The sequence below is a fragment of the Trichechus manatus genome, unplaced genomic scaffold (assembly GCF_000243295.1).
Source record: "Trichechus manatus latirostris isolate Lorelei unplaced genomic scaffold, TriManLat1.0 scaffold00076, whole genome shotgun sequence".
NCBI lineage: Eukaryota > Metazoa > Chordata > Mammalia > Sirenia > Trichechidae > Trichechus > Trichechus manatus.
In genome coordinates this window covers 9,685,587-9,709,625 of record NW_004444012.1, presented here as the reverse complement: position 1 = coordinate 9,709,625, position 24,039 = coordinate 9,685,587, and the positions used below count along the sequence as shown (strand labels likewise).

The 24,039-nt window shown below is 39.9% G+C and overlaps 1 protein-coding gene across 3 annotated transcripts in view; it reads right to left on the bottom strand.

Annotated features, from left to right (window-relative positions):
* Nucleotides 1–24,039, bottom strand: part of RTF1 (RTF1 homolog, Paf1/RNA polymerase II complex component) — a 63,042-nt gene that overhangs the window by 32,929 nt on the left and 6,074 nt on the right. Inside the window, exons 2-3 of one of the 3 annotated variants that reach the window (XM_023735141.1) lie at nucleotides 17,657–17,763; nucleotides 16,625–16,735 (exon numbers count right to left, since the gene is read on the bottom strand). In XM_023735141.1, coding sequence (XP_023590909.1) covers nucleotides 16,625–16,735; nucleotides 17,657–17,668 — 123 coding nt within the window. In that variant the 5' untranslated portion in view covers nucleotides 17,669–17,763. Of the gene's footprint in view, nucleotides 1–15,435; nucleotides 15,903–16,624; nucleotides 16,736–17,656; nucleotides 17,764–24,039 lie in introns of those variants that run through there. The other 2 variants (XM_004380649.2, XM_023735142.1) reach the window with 2 other exon arrangements.

The following is a 24,039-nucleotide window of genomic DNA, read 5'->3' as shown; positions in this document are numbered from 1 at the left end:
CTATAAGGAGGAAAAGAAAAAAAAAAAAAAGGAAAACTGAAAAAGGAGAAGAAATTTAATTGGAGAAAACTGAAAGATGCAAGTTAAAAGTTTCTGAAGTTTATCAAAATGATTGTAAGAATTCCTATTGCTTTGAACCCCAAAAGAAAAATACACTTTATATGGAGAATAATGCAGATTTTTGAGAGCTTGGTTAAAACTCTGTCACTTCTGGTTTCTTACTCTCTGGTTTCTTAGAGATAGTAGATAGTTATATAACAAACATACAATTTATGTAATATACTTTTTATTGCAACAGCAAAACAAAGATTATCAGCTTTATGGCAAGTCAACTGAGTTAACTAAAACTCAGCTGGTAGAGAAGCCAGCTTCTAATGATTTCCATGGCAGAAAGATCCATAATTGCTAAAGGTTGGTAAGTCAGGGTTTCAGTACACAGACAATAGTTTAGTTCTGGAGTGGGTCTCAGGAAGACAGGGTACAAAGCTTGTTCCCAGGAGAAAAATGCAGAAAAGCACAAGGAGAAGGGATAAGCGCCACTCTTTGGCATGGACGGTAGCATGGCATGAACTCCAAGGAGGCAGAAAGCAAAGTTAAACAGATCACTAAATATATCTAAATATATGTGTGCGTCTATCTTTTTTTTTTAAACTCTATATACATTATACTGTAACATAATAGATAAATAGAATCATAAAGAATAGATCTCATATGTGTAAACACAAAAAACTTGCAATTTAGGCAAGCAAATACAGTTAACCACCCAAGGTAAAAAAAAATCATCTTCATCAAGCATTCTAAGGCCAAAAGACCATACAATTGTTTCTTTAAAGTACACAAAGGCTATTTCATTACATTAAATCTTTGGTATTTTAACTTGTCAATTTGGGAGAATAATTTTAGGTGAAAAATACTTTACTTAGGAATTTTATTCTATGTACTATACGGAACAATCTTCACCTTACCAGTATGAAAGACTGAATTAAAAATCTGGTACTAACATAAAATTTCTGTATCTCCTATTTAACAAAATTATAAAGTCTTTGCTCCTTCTATAATAGGACAATAAATTAACCCTCTACCTCACAATGGCTAAGATCGTAAGCAAACTTATTTTTGGTCTTGTAGTTGTGAAGAACTTTCCACCTTAGATACTTCCCATCTGAGCTATTTTGGAAGAACTACAATCTGCTAGTTTACCTTGATAGAATAATGCTGTTTTAATCTTCTGGTTTTCATTTTAATTTACTATTGGTTATTTCAATTGCTACTTTATTTTTGTACTCAAGGGCTAAGTAGAAGGGAAAAGTGAAAATAAAACAGCTACATGTTCCATAAATTAATTAAATGAACGGTGACTTGTCTTTATGAATTTACTTGTCAAACTTTAACATTTCAACATCTAAATCATTATCAAAATAGAAATCCTAATGCTTCTTTTCTAAAGCTGAGTTTTCAACCATTTTAAGTTTTAATCATTCAAGGAAGATAATTTTTCAGGCCAGCTGAAAGAAATCCAAAAAGAGACCAAAGTGTTCAATTTCTTAGTTAACAGAGATGCAGCGTGATAGATCGTTTTTATGTGGCCTTTCTCGCCATGGTCTTGTAATCCCACCCAAATGACTGGGCGGGACTCTGTGATAGGGTAATTGTGGCCCACAAAATGGATTGGTCAGTGTTGCCATCCTGCTGGGCTTGAAATGAGCCACCCCAGAGGTGGGAAAGAGAAGATAAGATTCCACCACCACCAAGGAAGAACACCCAGGAGCGAGAACATCCTTTGGATCTCTGTGTTGAGAAGCTCCTGCAAGCAGGAGACCAAGAGAGAGAGAGCTGTAACCCTGAAGATGGTAAGAAGCTGTGGCAGGAGAGATGTGGCAGCAGGAGACAGCATGGTGGGCTTCCTGGCTCAGAGAGAGGAAGATGAGTGTCTCTGGGTAGAGAGGCCTAGAGCTGGGGAGAGGCATACCTGAGAGCTCGGCTGGAAAGAGGCTGTCCTGATGGAAGACCTGTATCCTGTGTGCTTCTGAGTCTGCACTGTAACTGTTACTTCCCTAATAAACCCCATAATCATGGGAGTTCTGAGTGGCCACTGCAATGAATTACTGAACCCAGCAGAGAAGTAGAGAGTGCTGTGGGAGGGACGGTTGGTGTCAGAATTGGTAAAGATGGCGGAGAGAGCAGGCGTGTCTGACCTCCACATCACAGGAATCAGCCTTGGGCTGATCTTGATTTTCCTCTCCCCTTGTGAAGTTAGAGGAGGTCAGACAGCACTCCCATGCTGTTTTACAAAAGCTAAAATATATTAACTTTCTGTGCCAACAGTACAGATATTACAAAAGTCAATAATGTATAAAACATCTTCTGCATTGGCTCTTATTACAAGAAACAGCACCACTACAGATAATTTTCACTATACTTACTCAATCTGTATGCTGAGCAAATAATCCGAGAAGCTGGACTATATGAAGAAGAATGCAGCATCAGGATTGGAGGAAGACTTCATTAACAGCCTGCCAATATGCAGATGACACAACCTTGCTTGCTGAAAGTGAAGAGGACTTGAAGCACTTACTGATGAAGATCAAAGACTATAGCCTTCAGTATGGATTACACCTCAACATAAAGAAAACAAAAATCCTCACAACAGGACCAATAAGGAACAGCATGATAAATGGAGAAAATATTGAAGTTGTCAAGGATTTCATTTTACTTGGATCCACAATCAACATCCGTGGAAGGAGCGGTCACGAAATCAAATGACGTATTGCATTAGGCAAATCTGTTGCAAAAGACCTCTATAAAGTTTTGAAAAGCAAAGATGTCACTTTGAGGACTAAGGTGCGCCTGACCCAAGCCATGGTATTTTCAATCGCCTCATATGCATGCGAAAGCTGGACAATGAATAAGGAAGACCAAAGAAGAACTGATGCCTTTGAATTAAGGTGTTGGCGAAGAATATTGAATATACCATGGACTGCAGGAAGAACGAACAAATCTGTCTTGGAAAAAGTACAGCCAGAATGCTCCTTAGAAGTGAACATGGAGAGACTTGTCTCACGTACTTTGGACATGTTATCAGGAGGGACCAGTCCCTGGAGGAGGACATCATGCTTGGTAAAGTAGAGGGTCAGCGAAGAGGAGGAAGACCCCCAATGAGATGGACTGACATAGTGGCTGCAACAATGGGCTCAAACATAGCAATGATTGTGAGGATGGTGCAGGACCAGGCAGTGTTTCATTCTGCTGTACACAGGATCACTATGAGTTGGAACCAACTCAACAGCACCTAACACACATATAATAGATATTCAACATTTATTTGTTGGTTGTCAAAGTGGGCATGACCTACCTTTTCCAAACAGTCTCTTGGCCCTCTGAACCCAATGGGAATATAAAGAGACTGACAGCATAAAAAGTGATCTATCAGGGTCACATGTGTGTCAGAGTGGCAAGGTTGACTTTTGCCGACAGATTTCGGTTTCTCATGTGCAATAGAACCAAACTCTAAACTTCCTAGAAAAAAAAATGTTTATGAAAGCAAAAAAGACCCAAATGTGAAAGCACAAACACAGTCCAGCTTGAGGTGCTACAAAGTTAGGTAACTTCCTTATCCTTACACCCTTCATCTGCTTCTATCTGCTATAGCCCGAGCTTGGCTCAGCTATCACTCATTTATAGTCTATGATGTTTAACACTAGGGGGAGAAGGAAGAAAGGAAAGGGTAAAAATAGAAGAAAATAAAATGCTGTTATTTAAAAGGGGCTTTCCTGGCTAAACCTGAGTGTGGAAGGGGAACCTCATTTCTTTTCTTCTAACACTTTTCAAAAGAAAATGAGGCAACAAAACGGTACTACTGTCTTACCTTCCATGAGGCCAACTCAGCAGGGTCTGTTATGCCAAAGGCAAGCAACGGCTCACTGTATGTACTGAGCTTTAGAGTAATTATAATAATGCAGGTGGCTTTACTTTTGAAAATCAAATTTCTTATAAACACACCTTTCAGCATATAGAAGCTGGATTACAGCTACGTGTTTATTTATTCTCTAAAAATGTATCTTGTTGTTAATAAACATAATATATAATTTTAAGAATATATATTCATTATATGAAGCTTTGAAAATATAGAGAAGTATTTTTAAAGTAAACAAAAAAAAAAAAATCACCTGTATTTCCCCCAGAGATAAATAATCACTTAAAATTTGGGAGCCAGACTCATTATTCCGGTTTAATACAGAGAAAGAGACTTAAATGGCTCCTAATAATCTCTGAAAGATTTTTCTCCCCTGGAAGACAGATCACATTTGTAATATTTTATATTTACTCCTGTAAAAGAGGTTTCTAAATGCCTTTTGGTCTGAGCACATATTTTAAATACTTTCCCAGTACCTCTTCATCCAAGACACAGAGTGAAGTATACCATAGAGAAGGTGGTTAAGGCTGTGGCAGGCAGAATTGATATGGAAATATCTTAACCCACATCTTAGCCCAGAGACTGCTCGCCTATCCCGGTAAGAGTCTTATTCTGTCGACTCTGAGACAGAGGGAAGAAAATGTATTCCCTTCTCACTGCCAGAGTGTGGTACTAAATGGAATCTGAAGAACAAAGGACAGGATTAGACGGATGCTCTTATCCTTCTCTATCCAGGAGGGAGTAGAGGAAATGGTCTGGCATTTCTTAATTTGTTTTGGGAACTACGTACGGCTCTACAGAAAGGCAAGTTCTGTTGTGACCTTAAAGTGCCCTAAAATGCACCACACATAAAGCAAGACTGAGAAAATCAGAGCCTAGTGATCTGCATCTGAACTCTGAATACAGAGGCCAGTACGTCCCCCAGTGAGAGCTGCTCAAAACCCAGCTGGGAAAGGGAAAGAATCCATTGCCGGTCAAGACTCTCTGCAGGCCCACCCACAACACAGGGAAAAAACTACTTATGCATGCACTGAAGAAAACCTAAAACAGAGAGTGGAAGGAAGATGTCTTCTTAACTGATAAAAGAAGTCGGCGGTTGGACTCTCACTGATGTAACAGATACTGTAATGATACAAGGAGGGTGAGTACTACACAACCGTGTGCCATCTCGAGAACGTGTGTGTGTGTGGAGGGTGGTAAAGCAGGTCCCCACTCTGGGAAGCAGCTGTCTTCTCGACACTCCGCTGAAAGATGGGAAGGAATATGAGGTGGGGAGTGGCTGCTTTCAACTTGGGTGGCATTGAGATGCTGAATACCTTGAGCAGCCTGGACACAGAAAAGTGAGGAAATTTCCAGATTTCAGAGAGGAGTTTATCTCTAACGGGCAAAGAAGATCATATTCCTAGGTCTTGACACACAGAGTACAAACCACGCTAGCCCAGTTCCTCTGAACTGAATTTACAAGGAAAACGAAATATTTTGAAGTAAGTAGGGTTATAAGAGAACGGCTGGTCTAGATACAAATTACACCGGGATTAGGGGTCAAAAGAACTATAACCGCCCTGCGACGGCATCCACGACTATAAAGCAGGAATAATAATACTGCCTTGACCACCCTGTCAGAGTGGTGTGAGACTCAAAGGAGACCGAATCAGAGAAGTTTAGCTATTACTTGTAAAAGCACACGTGAAACCATGAAGTTCTATATAAATGCAAGGTTCTATTTTATGATGGGAAGAGGAAATCAGAACCTCTGTGGGCCTGTTTTCTCATCTGTGAAGTGAGAAGTTCAGATGATCTCTAAGACTCCCTGGAGTTTTAAATTGGTAGGATTCTATAAGAATGATAAAAAAAAGTTTCACTGAGTAAAAGCAACTGTCAGAAGGGTTCTATAGAGCTATTATTCTGGATCTAGACTGCGGCCAGCAAAGGAGTATGTGTGGGAGGGCATGGTTCCTGATTTAGGTGTTTTTTTTCCTGAAGGTAGAAAAGTCAGAGGAATTGAAGACTAAATGCAATTAAATGTCAACCTAAAGAATGTATGAATAGCTTAGCTTTCTTTTCCCCTTCTTCTGTGTGATTAATCAGACAAAGTACAAAGACACTACTGTATTTTATAATCAACCAATCACATATTTTTAACTGGAAAACACAGAGTCCCCACACTCAATCACAAAAACTTAAGAGTCTGGTTATGGAGACAAAACATAAGCGAGAGAGAAGTGATAAAAGAAAATGTAAACTATAATTAATACTACATTACACTGTTTGGTAGAAAGTGTCAGAATTTGTTGTAAATAAGTTTGAGCAAATGGTCCATGAAAATGCCTTCCTTATATCAAATTCTTTTGATGAGATTTTAATGGTGTCTAGAAAAATGAGGTGTTACTATATGGTTATCTACATAACAAAGAACCAAGAAGTGTGTACAAATAAGGCTTGTAAAAGAAATCCAAACAGTTTTTGCTAGCTAAGTTCAAGTCCTAAAGTTAAGTACTCTAAAAACTCTACTGGGTTCCCTGGTTTCCTGACCCCAGAGCGGATCAGAGGCAGGAAGGCAGAATTAGAGATTACCAAGAGGAGCACACTGGCCACTTCTCACCTACAGTAACAGAGGAGAAAGAGAAACTGTGAAAAGCAGTATCAGCACCGCACAGCTCAGTGTTTTGGAAGGCATTATTTCACAGTTTAAGAACTGCCATTCATAATCATGATTTTAAACCAGAAAAAAAAAAATCCTATTATACATAATAGTATCTATCAAAAATTTTTTCAAATATAGTAGTTTCATCTTTTAAACTTTTAAGAGTTTCGTTTCAGTATTGGGACAATTCATCCATGTGAAATACCCTGTTGAAAGTTGTATGTGTATAGAAATTTTACTAAACCAATATGGACACAAAAAATACTAGCTGAGTGGTAAACGCCTTTATTAGAAGCCTGTGCTACTTATGTAGGCTACTTATCTGTATGTTAAAGCAAGATACAAAATTCTCTTGGATATCTAGCCGACTTCCCTGGAAAAGCTGTTACCAAATGAATTTATAAGTAAAAGCTTGCCTCTTTTTTAAAATGTTCCATCAATCTTTTTCTACTGATAAAAATATTGGAGCCAGACAGAGTGTGAACAGTAGAGCAGCTAGATCAAAGTGGGAGAGTCCAAACGACCAGATGGGATAAGAAAACTTCAGAAAGAAAGAAAGGAGAAAAAAATGGAGAGAGAGAAAAGCAAAAATGGGCAGGTGGGAGCACACCCACAACTGGGGAAGGCTGATGAAAGTTCTAGGGAAGAAGAAACAGGTGTGACAAGTGCTGAACTACAGGGCTGGGCCAAATGCTTCTGTTTCTCAAAAAAAAGACTATACGTGAAGCTTTTTAAAATAATAATTTCTTGCTTAGGCAGAGGCCTTTAGAACATACTTCAGTTACTTCTTCACTTTGCCAAATGCAGTTATTTTCAATTCTCAACAACTCAAAAAACGGTCGACTCTCCTCCTCCAACAAATGGACTTTTTGTCTTGGCTGTTTTTTACCTTCTCTCCTGAATGAGACCATGTAGGCAAGAAGGCAACGGGAAACTCCTTTTTCTAAAACTCTGAAAGAAAAGAATTACCAACCAAGAAAAACTGTCTTTCGAATACGATGGTGAAAATAGGACATTCGGAGATAAACAGAAATTAAGGGAATTTGTAAAAACCAGACCATCCTTACAAGAAATATTAAAGGGAGTGCTTTAAATAGAGAACCAGCACCAGCAGACAACAACCTGAGCAAGCCACATGACAGCATCACCAAGATGCCAACTCAGATAGAGAAATCTCGAAAGTAAAATAAAGCAACAGAACTGAAAACAGGGTTCCAGACATGTCAATTTGAAATCGATGTGAACTTCAAAACAAAAAGGAGGACGGAGCAGTGTAGTTACAGAGAAGTCAAGGCAGTACCTAAAAATAACAGACTGTTTTAAACACAGGATGAAAAAGGTAAAAGTCACAGTAACCACAAAGAAAATTAACAAATCTGCCCACCAAAATAAAGAAGAAAATAAAGATTCAGTAAACACAAAATTAACAAAAATGAAGAAAATAAAAAGATAACCCACAAACAAAAAGAACTCAGCACAGAAAATAAAGCGGAACAAAGAAACTGTCAACACCACACTCAAAAAAAAAAAAGCACAACAAAATGGCAGCAGTAAATTTTTATCTATCACACTGAATATAAACTAGTTAAATGCACCAGTAAAGAGACAGAGAGTGCTGGAATGGATAAAAAAAACATGACTCATCAATATGTTATCTATAAGAGACACATCTTAGATACAAAGACAGAGAAGTTAAAAATCAAAGGATGTAAAAAAATATATCAAGCAAACAGGAACCAAAAAAGAGCAGGAGTGGCAATATTAATCTCTGATAAAATAGACTTTAAATCAAACTCCATCATAAGAGACAAGGAAGGATATTATACAATGATTAAGGGATCAGTCCACCAAGAGGACATAACCATAATAAACATCTACACACTCAACGACAGAGGTCCAAAATACATAAAACAAACCCTAAAAAGAAATGAAAGGATAAATAGTTCTACAATAATAGCAGAAGACTTTAACACACCAGTTTCCTTAACCAGAAAGAAACTCAACAAAAATACAGAAGATCTAAATAACGCAATCAACCAACTTGACCTCACAGACATATACAAAGCACTCTATCCAACAGCAGCGCAGTACATACTCTTCTCCAACGCACAAGGATCATTCTCTAGAATAGACTACATCCTAGGCCACAAAGCAAGCTTCAATAAATTCAAAAATATCAAAATAATACAAAGCATCTTCTCATATCTCAATGCTATAAAATTAGAAATCAATTACAGGAAGAACAAGGAAAAAATTTAAATACTTGGAAACTGAACGCCATGCTTAAAAACCACTGGGTGACAGAAGAAATTAAAAATGAAATTAAAAAATTCCTAGAATCAAATGAGACTGAAAATACAACATACCAAAACCTTTAGGACACAGCAAAAGCAGTGCTCAGAGACCAATTTATAGCAATAAACATACGCATCAAAAAAGAAAGGTCCCAAACCAATACCTTAACCCTACAATTTGAACAAACAGAAAAAGAGTAGCAAAAGAAGCCCACAGCTGCCAGAAGAAAGGAAATAATAAAGATTAGAGCAGAAATAAATGAAACAGAAAAACTGAAATAATCAACAAGACTAGAAGCTGGTTCTTTGAGAGGATCAATAAAATCGACAAACCACTGGACAAACTGACAAAAGAAAAAAGGAGAAGATGCAAATAATCCAAATAAAAAACGAGACGTGCAACATCACAACAGGACAAACTGAAGGAAAAAAAAAAAAAGAATACTATGAAAAATTATACTCCAACAAATTTGAAAACCTAGAGGAAATGCACAAATTCCCAGAAACACTCTATGCACCTTAACTAACACAAATTAAGACAGAAAATTGGAACAGACCCTAACAAAAGAAGAAATTGAAGAGGTCATAAAAAAACTACCCCCCAAAAAAAGCCCTGGCCCAGACGGTTTCACTGAACAATTCTACCAAACATTCATTGAAGAGTTGACACCAATACTGCCTCAAACTATTCCAGAACACAGAAAGGAAAGGAATACTCCCAATTTCATTCTATGAAGCCAGCATAACCCTGATAACAAAGCCAGACAAAGACATCACAAAAAAAGAAAATTATAGACCAATATCCCTCATGAGGAGCCCTGGTAGCTCAGTGATTAAGCAATTCAGCTGCTAACCAAAAAGGTCAGCAGTTTGAATCCGCCAGCCAGTCCTTGGAAATCCTATAGAGCAGTTCTACCCCGTCCTACAGGGTCACTATGAGTTGGAATCGACTCAACAGCAACGGGTTTGGTTTTTTGGTTTTGATCCCTCATGAACATTGACGTAACAGTTCTCAACAAAATTCTAGCCAACTGAATTCAACACCATATCAAAGAAAATAATATATCATGACCAAGTGGGATTCACACCAGGTATGCAAGCATGATTCAACGTTAAGAAATAAATCATCGCAATCCACAACATAAATAAAACAAAGGAATAGAATCACATGATCATCTCAATTGATTCAGAAAAGGCATCTGATAAAGTTCAACACCCATTCCGGAAACCCTAGTGGTATACTGGTTAAGAGTGACGGCTGCTAACCAAAAGGTCGGCAGTTCGAATCCACCACGTGCTCCTTGGAAACTCTATGGGGCAGTTCTACTCTGTCCTATAGGATCACTATGAATCAGAATTGACTTGAAGGCAATGGGTTTGGTTTGGTTTTGGTAACACCCATTCCTGATAAAAACTCCCTGCAAAATAGGAATAGAAGGGAAATTTGTCAACATAATTAAGGACATATATACAAAACCAAGAGCCAACATTATTCTCAATGGAGAGACTGAAAGCATTCCCCGTGAGAAAGGGAACCAGACAAGGATGCACTTTATCACCTACTCTTATTCAGCTAAAACCAAAAAACCAAACCCGCTGCTGTTGAGTTGATTTCAACTCAGAGCGACCCTACAGGACAGAGTAGAACTGCCCCACATGGTTTCCAAGGAGCACCTGGTGGATTTGAACTGCCGATCTTTCAGTTAGCAGCTGTAGCACTTAACCACTATGCCACCAAGGTGTCCTCTTATTCAAGAGTGTACTGGAAATCCTAGCTAGAGCAGTCAGACGGGAGAGGGAAATAAAGGGTACTCAGATTGGTAAGGAAGAACTAAAACTTCCCTATTCTCAGATGATATGATCCTATGTATAGAAAATCCCACAGAATCCACAAGAAAGCTACTGGAACTAATAGAAGGATTCAGCAAAGTGGCAGGGTACAAGATCAGCATACAAAAATCAGTTGGATTCCTCTACATTAACCAAGAGAACTCTGAAAAGGAAACCAGGAAAACAACATCATTTACAACAGTCCCTCAGAAGATAAAATACTTAGGAATAAACCTACCTAGGGATGTAAAAGACTTATACAAAGAAAACTAAAAATACATTACTGCAAGAAACCAAAAGAGAACTTCATAAATGGAAAAACATACCATGCTCATGGATAGGAAGACTTAACATTGTGAAAATGTCAGTATTACCCACAGCAATCTATAGATAAAATTCAATCCCAATCCAAATTTCAACAATTCTTTAATGAGATGGAAAAACTAATCATCGACTTTATATGGAAAGGAAAGAGGTCCCGGATAAGTAAAACATTACTGAAAAAGAAGAACAAAGTAGGAGGTCTCAAACTTCCCGATCTCAGAACTTACTATGCAGCTATGATAGTCAAAACAGCCTGGTACTGGTACAACAACAGATACACAGACCAATGGAACATAAATGAGAACCTAGAAATAAATCCATCCACCTATGGACACCTGATCTTTGACAAAGGGTAGAAGCCCATTAAATGGGGAAGAAATAGTCTCGTCAACAAATGGTGCTGGCAAAACTGGATATTCATTTGCAGAAAAATGAAACAGGATCCATACCTCACACCATACACAAAAATGAACTCAAAATGGATCAAAGACCTAAATGTAAAACCTATAAGTATAAAGTTCATGAAAGAAAACATAGGGACAATGCTAGGGGCCCTAATTTATGGCAAAAACAGAATACCAAGCATAACTAAAAATGCACACACTCCAGAAGATAAACTAGATAACTGGGACCTCCTAAAAACTAAATACTTATGCTAATAAAAAGATTTTTCCAAGAGAGTGAAAACAAAACCTACAGACTGGGGAAAAAATCTTTGGCAATGACATATCTAATAAAGGTTTAATCTCTAAAATATACAGAAAATGTTGACAACTCAACAATAAAAAGACAAGCAACGCTATCACAAAATGGGCAACGGACATGAACAGACATTACACCAAAGAGGACAGTCACGTGGCCAACAAATACATGAAAAGATGCTCATGATCATTAGCCATTAGGGAATTGCAAATCAAAACCACGAAGAGATGCCATCTTACCCCTGCAAGAATGGCACGGATCAAAAATTCAGAAAACAGTAAATGCTGGCAAGGTTGCGGGGAGATCTGAACTCTTAGGCTCTGCTGGTGGAAATGTAAAATGGTACAACCACTGTGGAAAATGATATGGTGCCTCCTTACAAAGCTAGAAATAGAAATACCATACAATCCAGCAATCCCACTCCTAGGAATATATCCTAGAGAAATAAGAGCTGTCACACAAATAGACATCTGCACACCTATGTTCACTGCAGCATTATTCACAATAGCAAAAAGATGGAAACAACGTAAGCGCCCATCAACAGATAAATGGATAAACAAATTACAGTACATAAGCACAATGCAATAGTACGTAATGATAAAGAACAATGATGAATCTGTGAAATATCTCACAACATGGATGAGTCTGGAGGTCATTACGCTGAGTGAAATAAGTCAATCACAAAAGGGCAAATTTTCATGAGACTACTATTATAAAAACTCAAGAAAAGGTTTCCACAAAGAAAGAAACAATCTTTGATGGTTACGAGGGGAAGGAAGGGCTGGGGAGGGGAAATCACTAACTAGATAGTAGACAAGTATTAACTTGGGTGAAAGGAAAGACAATACACAATATAGGGGAAGTCAGCATAACTTGACCAAGGCAAAGGTAGACAGACGAACACAACGGAAATAAAAAAAAGGCAACCATAGTAAATACTACACCATATACAACTCTACAACAACAGTTAAAACAAATAATAACTTGTAGGCAGACACGTATGCTGAACAGGGGAAGGAGGGCATATAGGAGTATATTCATGTACATACATAGATCAGGCCGTGGATGTTTGTACATACAGCATGTATATTCACATATATAATACAATACAAAAGGGGCACAGTCATACAAGCTTCCTAGACACATCCAAACACCTTGAGGGACCAAGCTGCTGGGGCTGAGGGCTGGGGACCATGGTCTCACTGTACACCTACGTCAACTGGCGTAACATAGTTCATAAAGAAAATGTTCTACAACCTACCTTGGTGAGTAGCATCTGGGGCCTTAAAAGCTTGTGAATGGCCATCTAAGATACATCTATTGGTCCTGTCCAGTCAGGAGGAAAGGAGAATGAAGAAAACCAAAGACACAAGGAAAGTATTTGTCCAGAGGACTGAGGGGCTAGGGAACCACGGCTTCCACCAGCCGGAGCGCAGAAGAACTAGATGGTGCCTGGCCACCACCACTGTCCGCAGCACCACTGTCCGCTCTGACGGAGATCACAACAGAGGGTCCCAGACAGAGTAAGAGAAAAATGTAGAACAAAATTCAAATTCACAAAAAAGACCAGACTTACTGGTCTGACAGAGACTGGAGGAACCCCTAGGCTATGGCCCCCCGGATACCCTTCTAACTCAGAAGTGAAGTACTCCTGAAGATCACCTTTCAGCCAAAGATTAGACAGGCCTATAAAACAAACAATAACACACGTGAGAAATTTGTTTCTTACATCAATCAAGTATACGAGACCAAATGGGCAACACTTGCCAAAAAGCAAAGACGAGAAGGCAGGAAGGGACAGGAAAACTGTAAAAACGGAAACGGGGAACCTGGGGTAGAAATGGCGAGAGTGCTGACACATTGCAGAGATGCCAACCAATGTCATGAAACAATCTGTGCATAAATTTTTGAATGAGAAATTAATTTGCTCTGTAAACTTTCACCGAAAGCACATTAAAAACAACAGCAACACACAATATACTCTTCCATTATACTTCTTTTTCCCCCTGCAAAGACAGTATACATGAAATGTTTACTTATTTTCTCCCTAACTGGATCTTATACTTAATGTCCAGTGCATCCACTTTTTTCTGGATAAGAAGCCTGGATAACTTCTCTCCATTATTCCCCAAGATATCAATTAGCTAGATACTGTGTTGCTCCAAAATCAATGCACACATCTCTCCTTATAATAAATCACCCATTAATCTTTTAACTCAGTTGCTCTTGACCAATTTCCTGTTCTAGCAAATCTCAGGGGTCAACATACTTCTTCCCACCTGTATTGCTGGCTCACTAATGACAACACACTTAAGAGGAGGAGGGAAGCGAGAAGGCTTGGGAGGCATAGTTGAAAAAACGCCAGAGCAGCCTCTGGTACAAGCAGGCTCCATCTGCCTGAGAATGGCCGCTTTACCAACCAACTACTGAAAGGCTGCTTTGTAGATAATAAAGATACAAAAGCCACAGCAGAAATGAGAAGACAGCAAATTACTTCAGTATGTGGTTTTTACACATGGTGAGATGTACAAATATTCATTACGAGTGAAAAGAAAAACAAGAGCCTCTCTGAAATTTTATATCCCAAGGGTCTCTCAAGGAGCCCTGGCAATGCAGTGGTTAAGTACTTGGCTGCTAATCAAAAAGTCATCGGTTTGAACCAGGCGCTCCACATGGCAGTCTGCTTCCATAGAGATTTATAGCCTTGGAAACTCTATGGGGCAGTTCTACTCTGTCCTATAGGGTTGCTATAAGTCAGACTCGACTCACCTGCAACAGGTAATGGGTCAGGGTCTCTCAGAAGTTCCCTACCCATCCTGAAATGTCTCTATGGCAGCCATAGATCTGAGTTCACAGTAACACCACTAAATGCTCTAGTGGTTGACAGGATATTTTTTAAAGGAGATTGTAACAGTCATTTTCTTAACTGTCCAAAATAACGAGATATTTGCTCTAACTTTGAGGTGCTGTGTTAAGCTAGTAACCTGGGCCAGAGAGTGATGATGCAGACCAAAGAACAGGCACCTTTCCGAACGGCCATGGGACAGAGACTGGCATTCATTCTCAGAGGGGAGTCCCTGGGTGGTGCAAACAGTTAATGCACTCAGCTGCTAACCAAAAGGTTGGAGGTTCCAGTCTACCTGGAGGTGCCTCGAAAGAAAGGCCTGGCAATTTACTTCCAAAAATTTTGCCACTGAAAACCGTATGGTACACAGTTCTACTCTGACACACATGGGATCGCCATGAGTCGGAATCAATTCAATGGCAGCTGGTCTGGTTTTTATTCCCAGAGGAGAGGGATGGGGGAAGACTGGAGGAGAGCTGTAACAAGCCTGCAGGTATGTGGGCTAGGGCCTGGAGGCAGCAGAAGAAGTTAGGAACCTTGTAAGGGGAAGTCACTCCAAGTCTCATTCTCCACTGGGCAGGGTCAGCTTTTTCTCCATTAAGCGTACAGATAGTTGGGGAGGCTTCCTAAAGTGGGGAGTTTTGACTTGCTTAAGAAGCTGCCTTAAAAAGTGACCAAGGGAACCCTAAGCTAGAAAGGTTTTATGGATGCTGGATCCACTCTAGCACAAGTTTCAGGCTCCTCTAACGCTGGAGAGCTGACTTTACCCTCCTGGTAGAAGCAGCTACTGAGGATGAAAGGAATGCCCTAGAATAACTGCATATTTAGGACTCTGACCAAACAATAAGAACGTGGTGAACGGAATACTTCAAAGGATACTTACTGCTTAAGAAACTGCTTAGACCATAAACATCTTATAGCATATTCCAGAGACAACACAACTCAAACTTTATAGAGCGCTGGGGAAAAACAACAGTAGCTGACTTCTAAAACATGAAAAATAAAAGTAGCTGATGTGGGAATAGTGGAGAGGGAATTCTTCTAAGATTTTCTTTTATTGTCTGTGATTATAAAAAATAAAAAAAAAGCAAATTACTTCATGTACCCCACTGCTTTTCCAACAGATTGTATTATTTTACCAATTTGAGAGAAATTAAAGTTCTTCCATTAAAAAGAAACAAAACAAAAGAATAAAACCGACATATTCACTAGCTCTTGCTGTGGAAAGCAATTTTAGGTCTATTAAATGATTCGAGATTAACAGACCACCACTACAGCCAATCAAAATGCAATCACTCCACACTGCATATGTGGGGCACTGGTAAATACTCTTGTAGCCGTTAATTAAATTTCACTATAATAAACATTTTTTTACTTAGTGGGATTTAAAAAAAAAATAAGTACAGTCTTTAAAAATATTTTCTAAGACTACAGAGTAAGAATTAGAGAGAAAGGTGCTATCCAGTCTCTCTCTAGGAAGCTAGAACGAGGAAAAAAGTATTCTGAATCAAATGAGAAACATGCAGAAGTGTTTCAAACACCTTTCCCCTTAGCCCTTTCTTCCGTGAAGGTTCTGGATCTTTTAGGGCCTTGCTTTGTTGGTGAGACGTTTAGGAATGTCACCTTTGTTTAGACACTGAGTCAGATTTTGTCTCTTGAAAGCTAACACTATCACTCTGAAGGATGACGAATCAATCCTCACATGGAAAGCCTCCTGTCTCATTAAAGAATGTGGCGTTCTTGATAGAATTTCTTTTCTAACATAAAAGTGGGATTAAAGAATGACTTTAAAAAAAATGATGTCTAATGAGTTGTACACCTTCTTCAGCAATAGGGCTGAAAACAAGAGATTAAAAACTGGCCCGAAATGTTGCGCAGAGGCGCCCACTAGGTAACTGAAGGAACAATGTAGAATGAACATGACAATTCAAGAGCTTTCCTTAGACGGTTTTCTTTCTCTAACGAGTTCTTAGCTATAGGTCTCAGTTTGAGGAAAGAAACCTTCCGGAGTCACCACCTTGGACACCCTCAAATCCCTGTCCATCCCACAGGCTGAGCCCATCTCTACTCACCTCATCATCACTGTCAGACGTCTCAGAGTCTGAGGAGGCTGCAGGCTGACTCACAGGTGGCTCCTTCTCCTCGGAGTCACTGCGCTTCCGTTTTGCCAGGGACAAGAGCTCCTAACAGGGTAGAAACAGTCACATGAGCTTCGTTCAACAGAGAAAGAATATCCAAGAATAATAAAATACTCACTCTACCTAGATCTCTTCTACACCTTTGTGCTCTCAACCCAAGGGCATCATCATTGGAACTTTTCTCATGTGAACAAGCTGACTGTCAGTATTCCTAACTGCTAAAGAAATGCTTTCTAAATCTGCCCCCTCCCTCTTAACGGGAAACATACATCTGAAGTGGAAAAGTGACTGGCAAACTGAACTGGAGGTTACCCCCAATCTGTCACCATTTCTTCTCTAAACTACAAGAGTACTGATTCTCAGGGACTGATGAGAACCACTATTCTAACTGGTACAGCTACTAATACTCTGAGCATCCTTCTTAGGGTATTCATGGAAAAATGAGCATTTGCAGGCTGTTCTGAGTAAGCTGACTTCACTGACAAACTACCACTTTCCAAGGTTCCTTTATATTTTGAACACTTAGACTAGGAAAAAAGATTCGGATATTTCCAGTGTTTAATCCAGGGTGTGACAACAAGCAGTAGGTGTGCTGGCCACTACATCAGAATCCTAATTTGACAACTTCCGTACTCCCATGCACCACCTCTGCCCTGTCCTGGTTACTTAAGTGAGATGGCGGTGTGGGGTGGGGGGGCCTCCATTAAGCAAGGAGGCATGACTACAACTAGGATTCGCTCCCTCATAGTCTCCTCCCCGCTTCCTTCTCTCCAAGTCCACTTGGCTCTGTTTCTTGCTCTCTGCTAATAACAATAGCAGTCCATAATTACACTGTACTTACTAGATGCCAGGTACTTTGCTAAGCACCTGACATTTAATCTGCACCACAAGCTTATAAGGTAGGTATTGTTATCATCCCTATTTAAAGACAGAGAAATCGAGGCACAGGGAAGTTAAGTAACTCACCGAAGGTAACATAGCTAGTACAAGGCAGAGCCAGGATTCAACCTGGGCAGTTAGATTCCTGGCTCCCAATTCTGTCACAGTTTAATAGTCTAAAACATTGTGTCTGTCTGCCAAAAAAAAAAGAGAAAATACAACTAATAGACACTAGTAGTATTATTCCTTGATGAAGAGGGTGCTATGCAATTACAGGTCAAGTGTCAAAACAGATTTTAAAACAATAGACTGCTACAAAGTGTCTGTTTTCTTCTTCTAATCTCTTTCTATTTTAGGAGTATACCTTCCTTGGCCAGAATAAGAAAATGACCTTCTCAGATTAACAGCTGACACTCTCTCTCTTCATAAGCAGTCATGAAACGCTACTCTTCTCATTTCATTAGAGAGAGCTAGCACACCAACTTCCTGGAAAGGCTAATGATCGCAAGAACATTCTACTCTTTCATACCAAAACGGTAACTCCTACAGACCAAACACAAATTACTGCAATATTTGAGTGTTATGACCATTTAAAAAAATTGAGCTATAATTTATATACAGTAAATTTACCCTTTTTAACATACAGTTCTATGATTTTGACAAAAAGAGTTTTTTAACCACTACCACCATCAAGATACAGAACAGTTCCATCATCCCCCCCAAATTCCCTTATGCTCCTCATACCTCTCCCCCAGCCCCTGGCAGTCACAGAGCTGTTTTCTGTCCTTACAGTTTTGCCTGTCATAGAATGTTATATAAGTGGAATCCTACAGTATGTAGCCTTTAGAGTGTGGCTTCTCTCACTGAGCATAATTCATGCGTACATCAGCAGTTTATCTCTTTTCACTGCTACATAGTATGCTGTTGTACGGCTGTACCACAGTTCGTTATCCATTTACCAGAAGAAAGACAAGTGAGCTTTTTCCAGTCTTGGAAAATGACACATTCACATGCAGATTTCTGAGTAAACATAGTTTATATTTCACCTGGGTAAATCTGTAGGATGGGGTTTGCTAGGTGGTATGGGAATTTGTTTATGGCCTTTTATTTCTTTACTATTACCTTTTCGCCCCACAAAAATGCAAATTTATAAAGTTTAGAAAGACTTCTGGCAAGTAATCTCTTCCCTGACCTCTCAAGATTCACAAACACAGTAAAGCGCTTGTTTTAATACCAATCCACGATAACAGGGATTTGGATAGGCTATCAATCAAATTAGTGTCCCTGAAACATTAACTATTACATGCAGTACTTGCCTGTTAAAAGTTACTGTAACAAAAGCGTTAAGATGTTAGTATAGTCTTCTTGTTAAAAGGTTCCACTACAAAAACCTAACAAATTGCTCTCCTGCAACAAACAACTGCATCTGATAAGCACAGTCCCTCCTCTCCACCTGCCCTTAACTACTGCTACAGAATAACAATACTGGAGCCCCGGTGCCGGTGCAGTAGTGGTCAAGAGCTGGGCTGCTAACCAAAAGATCAGCAGTTCAAATCCACCAGCTGCTCCTTGGAAACTCTATGGGGCAGTTCTACTCTGTCCTACAGGGTCACTATGAGTCGGAATTGACAATAGTATGGAGTCAGCAGAGACTTTCTTAACAGTATGAAGGATACCCCTTTAAACACCTTGGGAACTGTACAGAAATTTACTGGGGGAATTCATGGCAAAGCTGCTCTTTATGATTAAGTCCTTTACACCATATTGAGGGCTTGTAAGTATAAGTGAAGAGACCAATGTGCAACCAAAAGCTCTTTCCAACACTGCACCCATGAAGAGACCATCAGATGTGTTAGTTGCAGGGGCTGATCTACCCAACGTCTTGTACTCAAGAAAGCCCATCTAAGACGGATTCATGTACAGGGGTAGGTCTGACCGAAGCTCTCTCCTGCCAGCCTGCCTTACTGCACCGCACTGGCTAAGCCAACATTTTCTATGTGTCCAGTGGTCCCCTCTCACCAGCGCCCCTGCATTTCATCTCATCTGGTGAAAACCCTCCCTACTTACCTCGACACGGCTCAAGGGGAATGGCAGTGTGGGGTGCCAGCACGGTATGTCAAGTTTAAGCTGAACTAAAGACCTGCTTAAAGTAACGTCATTGCCCACATACTACAGGTATGGCGGGGTAGAGACGATGCATCTGGCTTCCAGAGCAGTTTCATTAACACTGCACATTCAATTAGACCACCTGATGTTTAAAAGAGAATTATGCTGGGTAATGTAAGAATTCTAATCCATCAATGTGTGAAGACTCACAAACTTTAAGATGTAATTCTCCCCACTCCACCATTTACAAATGGTGTACTTCTTTGTTATGTCAGGATCAACCTGTAATAAAACAACTTTTTTGCTTCCTATTTAAAATAAATTACATCTCATCTCTTTAATCAAACCTCCCATGATCACATGAAAGTGGGATACGGATTATGCACCCCAGAAAAGGTGAAAGAAGTTGATATGCATAAATACCAGAGACTTTATACCCAATTAGCACACTGAGCTCTCTTTCACTTACTCGTTCCATGAACATAAATAACGTAACTCGTTACCATTAGCCAGGGTGACCAACCATTCACTTTGCCCACGACTGTCGTGATATTAAAACTGAAAGTCCTGCATTCTGGGAAAGCCCTCAGTTCCAGGCAAACAGGATGGCTGGTCACACTAGTAGCAACGCCTGTGACGTACAAGCCCTGGGGAGACAGCCGTGAAGAAAAGACGCATGAACCTTGACCACATGGAATTTAGAACCAAATGAGAGGGACAGGCAATAAACAAGGAAAGAAACAAATAATCACATCTAATGGTAAGTGCTAAGAAGGAAGTGAATCAAGAGAATGGGAAATCTATCTGCAATAGAGTGATCTGGGGAGGCTTCTCGGAGGCGATGGGATTTAGGCCGAGACTAGACACTCTGGGGGAGGAAAAGGGGTGCAGTTTTCTGGGCAGAGGCCAGATGGAATAGCTAAGGCCCTGAAGCTGGCAACAAAAGCTTCACTTAGATAAAGAAGTAATAGAGGACCAGTGTGACTGGAGCTTAACAGGCAAGGGGCAGACTGGAATGAGGTGGGGTTAGAGGTAAGCAGAAACCAGATCATTCCAAGGTTTACAAAGCAGAGTCCAGCACATGGATTTTACTTAAAGGCAGTGGGAAGCCACCATATAGTTTTAAGCAGGGGAGTAATCCAACCCACTGAGAGTTTTAAAAGGGCACTCCAGCTGACAGATGAAGAACAGACCAGAAGGGCCAGGGTAGAAGGGCAGAGAGGAGTCAGAAGGAACCGCAGCAGAGTCTCATCAGAGTGGATGGTGGCCTGGACAAGGTACGGAGGAGCAGGGCCAGAGAGAGGTAGGAGGACCTGCGAGATACTGGGGAAGTACAAAGGACAAGATTTGCTGACAAAAGTGTTGTAATTAACCGACATTTGAGATTAACATCCTTTTCTTCTTTCATATCAAAACTGTCAGCAGAGGGCCACGATTCAAACAGTGGACACTGGTTGCTTTTCAGGAGTAAGAAAGTGAGTCACTTTGTGTGTGTCTATGTTTGGGGGAGAGGGAGGTACTTCTGTACTGTTGGAACTGTTTCAACAAGCATGTACTATTGGCATGACTGGCACCAAATGCAGCAAGTTTCCCCCCAAATTTCCAGCAAATTAATTATAATTGTAGATAAAAATATTGAGTTATAAAAATGCCCACAATGTTATAGAAATGTACAAAATAAAATCAGTTTTCAATCCATCCAAAATAAAGCTACATAAAAGTTAAAAAGAAGAAAAAAAAAGATTCTTCTTCTCCATTTGTTCTTCCTTAGCTCCCTTCTAATATACTTTCTAACTAATGCACACTTCTACTCCTTAAAGAAGGGATTTAAGTATTATAGCAGAGGGACTGGAGCAAGAACCCTCAAACTGACAGTGTCCCTTATAGGTGGTAATCCCACAGTAACCAGGTTAGAAAACTTTCCAATGTGGACATGCCAAGTGGTATTTGCTTATGCAACAAAGACTTATTAAGCGCCTACTGTGTGTCAGGCAAGCATTATATTCAACTCCCGATTGGATGTTTCCACTTGGATAACATCTCACAGACACTTGAAACTCCACACATCCTAGACAGAACTCACGATCTTCACCCCTAAACCTGATCCTCCTGCTGAGTTCCCCATCTCATGCCAGAGGCAGGCATCCATCCCCGACCCCTCCTCTTCCTCACCCCAACAATCAATCATCAGATCCTCTGAGTTCTACATCACCAGTGTATTCCACTTTCTGTCAGCTTCAGGATGACCATACCGGTCCAAGTCAGTCACTATTCACCCAGTATTGATGCAGTGCATGCTGCATGCCAGGTACTGTCCTAAGTGCCATGGATACCATAGTGAACACACATCCTTGCCCTCCTGGAGCTTCCACTCTACTGGAACGATACTCTCCACCATGTCTCAGCTGGACTCCCACATCTGCCTCCTACCTGGTGCCCCACTCCAGGCTACCCTCCTCACGGCGGCCTGGGTGTGCAGAGCAAAGGCAAATGGAACATCTCTTCCAGTTTAAAATCCTTCAAAGGCTTCTCATTACCCTCAGGGTACAGTCCAATGTGACCCTGTTAGTTGCTTTAAAACTTTTTTTTTTAAAACCCCAACCTACAGTAAGACAAACCCTACCTCATAACCCAGTATACATACATGTATATACACGTATATATATGAAACATAAGTTTCACAAAACAATACTTATTTTATGACACACGTGATATTTTCTAATCAATTCAATCTCAGTGTTATTTTTAATGCTTGTTGTGATACACTAAACTGACTTTCCATCCTCAAAGGGTCAAAACAGTGTCTACCTCTGCAGCTTTATTTGCACTACTCTCTCCCCAACTAATTATATCCTAGTCACTCTGAGCTTCCTGTCTCAGTACTTCTGTGCATGCTGGTTCCTCAACCATGACTACTCAACACGCATCCCTTCACTTTCCGTCTCCTGATCTCCTTTTCCCCAACACATGCTCCAGGTCTCACGTGAACTCTTCCTCCCGCCAGGCTAGGATACGGTCCATGGTCATACTCGCCCAGTATCCTTGCCCTCCCTTCACAGCCTATAGCACAACTGTAGGGAAATGACTGAGCAATGCTTCTTTCTCTCTTGTGAGACTCTAAGCAACCTGAAGGTGGCGCCTGCTTCTGTTTTGTTTTCCTGGTAGCCCTAGAGCCCAGCGCTGTCAGATACATTTGTTGAAAGATACAAAAACAATCTGCCCTTGGGGAACTTGGAGTCTAGAAAGCAAGCGGAACTTCGAGTCTAGAAAGGGAGCAGTAAGTACACCAAAAGAAACCAGGTCTCGAGATGGGTTTTGTATTTTTTCTAAAAGCCTCTCGGTCAAAGTTCCCATGGGGACTCAACTTTCTTCTGCAATATTTCGTTAAAAAAAAAAAAGAGCCACGTGACATTAGCAAATGAGTTACATCTAGCTAAATGCAACATTAAGACACAAATTAAAAACTTCATAAGTTAACACTGACACTTCTCACAAATTCACCCTGGACTTTACAATCTGCCTACAAATAACCTGAAAGAGACTATATTAATGAGAAGCACAAGTTTTAAATGTCCTAACTTTTACACAAAAGGTTTAGGGAACGATATTTTATAACAATGATACTTTTTACATGTAATGTTTAAAGATAACTCCTAGAAAATACTTACGGGGCTTATTCTCTCAAAGACAAATTTAATTATTGCTACTTCAAGTTGGATAAGCAGAGAAAAACAGGACATAACATAACCATCATTTTGAATAAAAAAGCAAATTATGAAATAAAGCATCCTAGTGTGCATACAGCCCTGGTGGTTAAGAGCTATGGCTGCTAACCAAAAGGTCGGTAGTTTGAATCCACCAGGTGTTCCTTGGAAACCGTATCGGGCAGTTCTACTCTGTCCTATAGGGTCGCTGTGAGTTGGAATTGACTCAGTGGCAACAGGTTTGGTTTTGGTTTTACTGTACATACAGTTCAATTTTATTTTACTTTTTTAGAAAGGCATGGTAAAAATTTTATAAATAAATTCTGAGTTGTACTGATCTGAAAAGAGAACTTTGCTTTCATAGCTCAGATGCTTTTTGTAAGACCCACTGCATAAATATTATTCTATAAAGAGTAACACACATTATCTCAATGTAGTTACATGAGATAAAAGGTCTAGAGGTTTGCCTCAACATCTATTATTTTTTTCCAGTAGAAGTAAATGGTAAGTATCCTTATGATTTACTATCAAAAAAGGTTGAAAACAGGTGATAGGGAACACAAGATTGAGTACGGATATTGTTGATGTGTTGTGAGATTGTTAACCATTGTCATAGGGCAACATTTGTAGTAACTGTTAAATGAGAAACTATTTTGTTCT